The sequence below is a fragment of the Podarcis erhardii genome (assembly GCF_964252035.2).
Source record: "Podarcis erhardii genome assembly, chromosome: 15".
Classification (NCBI taxonomy): Eukaryota; Metazoa; Chordata; class Lepidosauria; order Squamata; family Lacertidae; genus Podarcis; species Podarcis erhardii.
The window spans coordinates 2,452,583-2,461,461 of NC_138505.1; the positions used below are offsets into that span (position 1 = coordinate 2,452,583).

The following is an 8,879-nucleotide window of genomic DNA, read 5'->3' on the forward strand; positions in this document are numbered from 1 at the left end:
AAGGAACTGGCTATTGCAGAATGTGTGGACACAGCAGAGGCAACAAAGAGCCTTTGGCAACGGGTAATACAAATGGCAATGGGGAAACTCTTCTTGGTCTGATGACAGGAGGAGTCCAGTTACTCAAGAGGAATGTCCTCTTTCCCCTGCAAAATATTGAATCTTTGTCTCCTTAGATACTCTCCAAGCCCTTAGCTAGAACTGGAGTTTGAGGGCTGCTGAGAGATTGGGACGGTGTCTCAGTATCGCTTTGACATTGCCTCTAAACTGCTGGGCTGGCTTGCCACCTATTCAGCCTGTTCATTTGTGAACCGGGGCCCTTTGGTCTGATCCTGCTGCTAGATATCTTTGAATATCTAAAGGATGGTCACCTGGAAGACATTTTGATCAAGCTGAACGGAGGCTTTAGCAGAGAAGTTGCATCTCAGAGTTCCCCGACTCTTGAGAAAAGGGGAGCCTCGCCTGTTGGATTCCTGCCTGCCTGCACAGCGCCGCAACCAGAAAACTTATATATACAGCAAGAGGGGAGGGGGGTGTGGAGAGATAACAGGGAAGCCAAGAGAAACAAACTTTCTCTGCCTCCCCCTCCGTCTCACATTCCTGAGCGAATAAGGAAGGTGGGGCTTCTATGCTCTCCAAACAGGCAAGTCTGGCTTTGTCATTTCAAAGCAATTGCTCAAGCGAGGAGGGGAAGGGGGAGGCCGTCTTTTTAACAGGGGGGGGGAGCAGGGCGTTGGCCGGGAGGGGAGGGGCCACAGAGCCACCCGTTGCGCATCAAATCCCTCGCTCAGAGCTAGCTTTCCAACTCAGCAGCCGGCCAGCCAAGTCTCTGCGTCCTATCGACTGACAACTTACCAGCACTATGGTAAGTTGACGCCCCGGCGCTTGGCACTCCTTGCAAGAGGGCAGCGGGATTTATGTGCCATGATGCGCAGGAACAGGGAAAGGGAGAACTCTCGTCCAGTTTTTCTAATGAGACAGCAGGCCCAGAAAGTTGGTTTCCGTTTGGTGGGGAGGTAAAGCAGGGAGTGGAAAGGGCTTTGGCAGGGAGCTCATCCTCTCCAATCGAGGCTCCTGGAAGACACGCATGGCGCATAGCTGAGCCCTGCGGGCCCCAATTCTAGTTTTCCTCACTCGTTCGTGTTTGTCGCATGGAAGACGCTGCACGTTCCCTGCAGCAAACATTTCAATTGGGGAGGGAAGGCGCATGGCGGCGCATGGCGGCGCATAGCTATGCGCCATTGAGCCATGCATGGCCATGGTGTTTGCCGGTGCTGTTTTTCTAGAAAAATGAGCTGCCTACATCTCACCATGAACACCTCCCTCGTTCTCTTATAATGGCAATGAGAGGTGCCGGAACCAAGTTCCGCCGAGCTGGGGGAAAATGCTCTGATGTTTGGAGAGAGATGCGCCTCACTCTGAAACATGGCAGGCACGCCCAACGTCTGAGATACAGGGCTTCCCTTAAAGGGCTGCAGGCCACAGACAGGGGGCCTGGCTGGATCCCACCATAACCACTCAGAGCAAGGGTCAAAAATTGGCATTATTATCATAATAAGACCTCTGGAATCATTCCTGGCTAGTTTCAGTTGTGCTCAAGGGAGACCTAGCTAAGGGTGTGACTGCATTTGCCACCTTGAAACATGCACACACCCATAGCGCACAGCACATCAGCTTGTGTGCCTCTATGCGCTGTAGAGGACAATGAGCATCTTGAGGCCAGCAAAATGCCACAGATCCCAGGGCAGGGAGACACCAGCATGTAACAGGATTCCCACTCTGGCAGCCATTCAACAGGTGAAGCTTTCCTTTCTTGCATAAGTGCATAGCAAGGCCTGTTGGGTTTCTGCCTGCCACGTGGCATGGGCACCTTTACCATGAAGGAGAAGGCGACAACCTGCCATTTAATCTGTGCAACGGGAAATATTTAACAGGTACAGCCTGCCCTGGTGCTGTTCCGCCTTGCTGTTAAAAGCTTCACCTGTTGAACATCTCCCACACCAGCGCACTGAACTCTCCGTCTCTTACTTTGGCGCACATGTGCTGGGAGGGTGCCGTAATTTCAGTTTTCTACCTCGAACAAGATGCTACTGAAAACACAGAGAAGGTCAAGCCTCCTTTCGGTGGTCGGCTGTTGCTGTAGTCTTTCCCCACAGAAAAAGAAAAGTCAAATAAATAAAATTTCCCAATTGGGTTGAGCAAGCAAAAGAGCTGTTGCGTCGGACACAGTAACGCCATGGATATATTCCCAACTCCTTCTGGGCCCCAAACTGGACCAGCCCAGAGCATTTAAGATTCCTAACCCTAATCTGCGGGTTGCCATCCAATTGGATTTTATTCTGATCCTGATCTGATTTTAGGGTGCATTTTAATTGATTGCCTGATTTTATGTTAATGTGGTTGCACACTTGATGTTAGCCGCTCTGAGCCCGGTTTTGGCCGGGGAGGGGGGGTAGCGGGGTATAAATAAAAATGTATTATTATTATTATTATTATTGAGTTTTCATATTTAATTACATCTCATTACACAAATTTATAACATAAAACATTGCTCATACTGAGCATTGACTTCCTTCCCCCCTCTTTCTGACTTCCAAACATTTTTTGCTAAATTCTCGCATTTCTATAATCACTTTTTTTACCTTAAAGCTTCTTCTTCTTTATGATAATTACCTCTTTTTATGTAAATCAGGTCCTTCTTTTCACATTACAAAACATTTCAGTTTAAGCCTACAAACGTTTTCAAATGTTTACAATTATTACTATTATTATTAGGGCTAAGGAGGTGGAGATTTTGCACCTGAACTGAAATCTCTCCACCTTCAGAGTCAGGAAGCCTCTCAATACCAGTTGGTGCGACTCGCAAGTAGGGAGGGTTGCTGTGATTCAGGCTTCCTGCTGGGGTGTCTGGTTGGCCAATGCAAGGACAAGATGGAGGACTAGGTTGGTCTCCTTGGACCTGATCCGGCAGCCGGGCTTTTCTGACGTTCTTGTGGAACCTCCAGGTCCACAGGCAGTCTATCTGGATTCCTAGAGGGTATTTGGCCACTGCCAGAAGCAGGGCGCTGGACCAAATGGGCCCCCTCGGGACCTGATCCAAATTCAGGGCTCTTCTTGTGATCTTAGCCTGCTGTTCTCTTGAGCCACCAGGATATTGAATTACAGAAGCGCTGAGAAGAGTTGGCAGCTTTTCTCTTTCAGCCGAAAAAGGCCGTGTTATTTTAGCTCCGTGCATTTCCGGGGAATGGGGGTTAGGAGACAATAGCGGCTGGAAGAATGAGGAAGAAATGCTTATTCGTCATACTTCCCTTTCAAACATGCTCTCCCCCCCCCCCCAATGATGCCAATTGTTCCTCCCCTCTGCGTGGCTCATCCGAGGGGTTGCCAACTTCCTCACAGCGTAACTGCGCTTCCAACAGGCAGAAACCCAACAGAGAGAGTTCCTCGCCTGGCGGGGAACCTTGAGCTCTGAATCCATGAGGAACGGCCCTTTCCCCTATTTGATTGCCCCTGTTTAAAGAATCGCAGAATTTTAGAGTTCGAAGGGAAGGAACCGCAACTGAAGAGTCCCTATTCAATTCCTCATGACACCCCAAGTCATAAATTAGTAACTGCAGAAATTCCACAGCTCCAATAGAACCTCTCTCTTGCATGCAAGAGGACCCAAGTAGGGCTGGGAATCTCCCCTGCCTGGAACTCTGGAATGATGCTGCCAGCCCGTGTAGACAGTATCAAGCAAGATGGGCCAGTGCCCTGTCTCAGCATAAGGCAGCTTCTTACATCCCCTGCAAAAAAACCCAAATAAACTTGGGCATCTTTAATGCCCCTCCTTCAAAACCCTTTTACCTGGAACCATGAGGACTAGAATCTTACTTTAATTTGGGGAGAAGAGGAGGCATATCTAAGCAGCTGCCAGTCAGTGCCAAGAAAACTGAGCTAGGCAGATCCTGACTCAGTAGAAGGCCGATTCCGATGTTCTGCCTTCCAGGTTTTTGTCACACAAGGGCAAAAAAATGGCTAGGCTGGAAAGGAGGCCCAAGGGATCATCTGCCTCCTTCTCCTCCCCTCCAACGCCCCCCCCCCAAAAAAAACACAACCCGCAAATTTCATCCAGACCCGCCCAAGTTTCCCATCCGCCCACCCGGTCCGCTCATTCCTCTGCTCTGAGCAAACAGGCCGTTTCACACAGGCTTTCTTGGCAGGGCAGAGTCAGCGCGGGAGCAGCTCCCAAAAATGACTCATCACCCATGACACACACACACACACACACACACACACACACACACCACTCTACCCCACCCCACCGCTGCCCCAGGGCTCCTCTCTCTCTCTCTCTCTCTCTCTCTCTCTCTCGCACTCAGAGGCTGCAAGGACACATAAAGCCACTAGAGTGCGGAATGAGGGCAGCTTATATTTCTTTGGATCTGGTCTAAATTTATTCTCTGCGTACCTGTTCCACCTTTTTCCTCCCAGGAGCTCAAGGGGGGGGGGACATGCACAATTTTTCTCCCTCCCCATTTCATCCTCACAACAACCTGGTGAGGTAGGTTAGGCTGAGAGACACAGGTGGGTTGACGGCCGAGCGAGAATCTGAACCCGGCTCTGCCAAGAGTCCTATTTGATAGCAGGAAGGCTTCCTAGTTACTGGGAATATCAGGTAGGAAAAGGGCTCGGTTCCGGCTGGATTAGGTGCCCCCCCCCTTTAGACCGATCCAGCCAGGGTCTTCCGGTGTCCTTCTGGAACCCCCAGGTCCACCAGAGGCAGTCTATCTAGAGCAGGGGTCGGCAAAGTGTACCGGCCATGGGCCGGATCACTCCCACAGAGATCATCCGTGGAGCAGACTGGCACAGCGCAATGCTGGAAACCACATCTGCACATGTCTATGGCGCCGGAAATTGCTTCTGCACATGCCCAGATGCCAGAAATCGCATCTGCGCAAGTCCACAGTGCCGGAAATTGCTTCTGCGCATGCCCAGATGCCGGAAATTACGTCTGCACATGTCCACGGCATCGGAAATTGCTTCTGCACATGCCCAGATGCCAGAAATCGCATCTGCGCAAGTCCACAGTGCCGGAAATTGCTTCTGCGCATGCCCAGATGCCGGAAATCACGTCTGCACATGTCCACGGCATCGGAAATTGCTTCTGCACATGCCCAGATGCCAGAAATCGCGTCTGCGCAAGTCCACAGTGCCGGAAATTGCTTCTGCGCATGCCCAGATGCCAGAAATCACGTCTGCACATGTCCACAGCACCGGAAATTGCATCTACGCATGCCCAGACACCGGAAATCACGCATGCACAGAAGCAATTTTCGGCATCTGGATATGCGCAGGCGCAATTTCCAGTATCTGCGCGTGCACAGACGCAATTTCCGGCGCCACTCGCTGAGAACCCGCACCGGTTTAGCACGCAGCTCAGTTCAGGGGCGGTTCAGGGGCCAGTAATACGGTCTTTGTGGGCCGCATCCAGCCTATGGGCCGCACGTTGCCAACCCCTGATCCAGAGTCCTATGTTCTCGGGGGTATGCGGCCACGGGCAAGGACAGAATGCTAGACAAGGCAGGCCATTGGCCTAGTCTTCTGATGTTCTTCATTAAAACAATTTCAGATTTACAAATGATTCGAATCCAGTGCAAACACAGATTTTAAGGAGGTGAGCTGCTTCCAGATGTTCCTTTTATTATGCATTAAAGATAACAATATCAGGGTGGTTATCTGCAAACCTGTTTTCAATACCATTTGCAGCTGCAAAATTGTACACACAGAGAGACTGATACCCAATACAAAGTATTTTTTTATAATACAATGGAACCTCGGTTGTCAAACGGCTTGGCTCCCGAACAGATCAGCTCCTGGACGCTGCGAAGTGAGTGTTCCAGTTTGCGAACATTTTTTGGAAGCTGAATGTCCGACGCAGCCTCCTATTGGCTGCAGGAAGCTCCTGCAGCCAATCGGAAGCCGCGCCTTCATTTTCTAACGGTTTTGGGAGTTGAACAAACTCCCAGAACGGATTAAGTTCCAGAACCAAGGTACCACTGTACATCAGAATAAAAGAAATACTTTAAAAATCTAATCTAACAAGGAAAAAGAGCAAAATAAAGGACAAAGGGAAAAGAAAAAGAAAAAAGGGGGAAAGATTTTAAAAAATACTTCTGGTTTTGTGTCTTACAGCTAAATATAGTATTCACTGATTAACATCCAACTACAGTCCATACCTCGGGTTAAAGACACTTCAGTTTGCCCGTTTTCAGGTTGCGTCCCGCGGAAACACGGAAGTAACAGAACAGGTTACTTTAGGGTTTCGCCGCTCATGCATGTGCAGATGCACAAAATGACGTCATGCGCAGAATCTGTAAATCGCGACCTGCAGACGTATTCTGCTCTGGTTGCGAACGGGGCTCAGGAACGGATCCCACTCGCAACCAGAGGTACCACTGTATTCATAAAAAAAATTAAGCTCCTGCTTCGTTTCTGATCAGCACATGGCCCATAGCTTCCTACTGAAATCCTTTAATTTTTTCAACCATAAAAGTGTAATATGAAAACTTCAGTAAGTCGAAAGTGATGTTGTGTAATTTTTCTATTGCTATTTACCGTATATCTTGTTAAAATCGATGAATTGTAATGAATTGATATAACAATTACTGCGGGTGTTTTCCTTTGTTGTTGTTGAATTCTAAATAACGTATTATTCTTCTCTTAAAAAAAACAAAACAAATCGCTCTCTCGTTCCTCCAGTCGTCCAAGTACCCCGTCGGTCCCACGGAAACAGAGCGCTGCATCGAATCACTCCTCGCCGTTTTCCAGCGCTACGCTGGCCGGGATGGCAACGCCTGTACCCTGTCCAAAAGGGAGTTCCTGACCTTCATGAACACTGAGCTGGCGAGTTTCAGCAAGGTATGGTTTCCAAAGGTTCTGGAGCAGAGAAGGTTGGTCTCCTTGGGTGAATGGGGCATTGCCCCACCAACCTCTGCCTGCCTTCTGACTTCTGAACAGCCCAGCGGGTGGGGCTAGCTATAGTTTTCTCCTCCTCAGTCTCAGCATTGACCCCTTCCAGGACTGAACAGGGAGGAGGGTGAGAACAAAACTAGAAGTGGTCTGCCCTCGGCACTCTGGCGCCACCTACTGCTGGCTCCCTTCCTTCCAGCCTACCAGCATCCATGATCTGGGAAGGTGTCAAAACTATAAACCGATGGACCTCCAGATCTTTCTTCAGCTTTCCCACAGTGAGAAAGTAGAAACAGACCAGTGTAGAGACAAGGAGCCAGAGAGGGAGGGAAGGTCGAGAAGAAATCAAAGAAATCAGGGGCACACACCAAAGGATGAATGAATGAATTTTATCATTTCAGTCACAGACCAGTTCCAGCCCACATACAATATCAAGGAAGTCATAAAACACGATAGGGATACATTTGAATTTGCAATTAGGTATAACAGGGACAATACAGATATAGCAACAGTTTAAAAATATATAAATTTAAACTTAGACGGAGGATGCAGGAACACTCTGGAACTCAGATTATATTGCTCAAGAAAGGGGCAGAACACAGAGGTCATTTCTACTCCCATACTATGAAATTCCCAGAGTGGTTAAACCAGGCATGTCCAAAGTCCGTTTTGGGGGCCTAATCCGGCCCACTGGTCAATTTAATCCGGCCCTTGCGGCAATTTATTTCCTGGGGTAAAACCCTAAAAAAAACCTCAACAACTTCAATCCTAAAAAAAAAGGTCAACAAAACCTAGGCTGGCCTTTTGGCCGGCCCTCACAGCCCTTCACCATCAAAAGATTGGACACCACTGGGTTAAACAATCACGGGCGAACTCTGGGAATTGTAGCTCCGGGAGGGGAATTGGAGTCTCCTAACAACTCTCAGGGATGTGGGTGGCGCTGTGGGTTAAACCACAGAGCCTAGGGCTTGCCGATCAGAAGGTCGGCGGTTCGAATCCCCGCAACAGGGTGAGCTCCCGTTGCTCGGTCCCTGCTCCTGCCAACCTAGCAGTTCGAAAACATGTCAGAGTGCAAGTAGATAAATAGGTACCACTCCGGTGGTAAAATAGGTACCCCTCCTAACGGTCAGGGGTCCCTTTACCTTTACCTTTAACAACTCTCAGCACCCATAACAAACTACAACTCCCAGGGTTCTTTGGGGGAAGCCATGAGTGTTTATTGTGGCATCGTGGTGCTTTCAATGTATGGTGTGTGTGTGTGTGTGTGTGTGTGTGTGTGTGTGTGTGTGTGTGTGTTGTATAGCCTTATGCAGAGCGAATCCTCATCCAAAACTCCTCCCTGCCTTTCAGAATCAGAAAGACCCGGGTGTCCTCGATCGCATGATGAAGAAGCTTGACATGAACAACGATGGGCAGCTGGACTTTGGCGAGTTCTTGAACCTCATTGGGGGCTTGGCCCAGGCCTGCCACAGCCAGGTCCTGGCATCCCCCACAGCTGGTATCCCCCCAAAACCATGAAACACCCCAATTTCTTGGCCTTTCCGAGCCAAAACCAACATCTTCCCAAACATTCCAAAATCTAGCATTTCTGTGAGTCACCAAAACACATCCGACACGGAAAAGCGAGCGACCCTCTCTTCATATATATTTTTTTTCTCAATAAAATGGATGGGTTAAACACAAAGGTCTCGTCGTTTTCTGTACAAAGCACAGAATGTAGGAAACATTTGACTGCACTCTTGCCAGAGGATTTACCCATGTGAGGCCCCTGCCCCAGAATTCTGAACTTTCCCTTTTTTTTAACAATTAAAAAATAAGACTCTATAATCCTTTACCTATTTATCTACTTGCACTTTGACATGCTTTCAAACTGCTATTAGGTCTGTAAAATGCCATATAGCATATATTCAACACAAAAAACAGCGACA

The 8,879-nt window shown here is 48.8% G+C and overlaps 1 protein-coding gene across 2 annotated transcripts; it reads left to right on the plus strand.

The window, feature by feature from the left end:
• The first annotated feature begins 714 nt into the window (after nt 1-714).
• Nucleotides 715-8,635, plus strand: S100A11 (S100 calcium binding protein A11). 2 transcript variants are annotated; one of them, XM_081841464.1, is made up of 3 exons: nt 715-865; nt 6,742-6,900; nt 8,302-8,635. In XM_081841464.1, exons 1-3 carry the CDS (start codon nt 863-865, stop codon nt 8,467-8,469), a joined length of 330 nt encoding a protein of 109 aa, XP_081697590.1. In that variant the 5' UTR covers nt 715-862; the 3' UTR covers nt 8,470-8,635. The 2 variants fall into 2 exon arrangements, with proteins under 2 accessions (XP_081697590.1, XP_081697589.1); XM_081841463.1 differs by lacking the exon at nt 715-865 and adding an exon at nt 1,690-1,797.
• Nucleotides 8,636-8,879: the final 244 nt, after the last annotated feature.

What these genes read in the sequence shown, in the direction of transcription:
- S100A11 (XM_081841463.1), top strand. Translation starts at nt 1,705, where the DNA reads ATGAGCATCTTGAGGCCAGCAAAATGCCACAGATCCCAGGGCAGGGAG. An exon ending in CTCTGGCAGCCATTCAACAG is followed by an intron (nt 1,798 to 6,741) that starts GTGAAGCTTTCC and finishes TCGTTCCTCCAG; the next exon opens with TCGTCCAAGTACCCCGTCGG. An exon ending in AGCTGGCGAGTTTCAGCAAG is followed by an intron (nt 6,901 to 8,301) that starts GTATGGTTTCCA and finishes CCTGCCTTTCAG; the next exon opens with AATCAGAAAGACCCGGGTGT.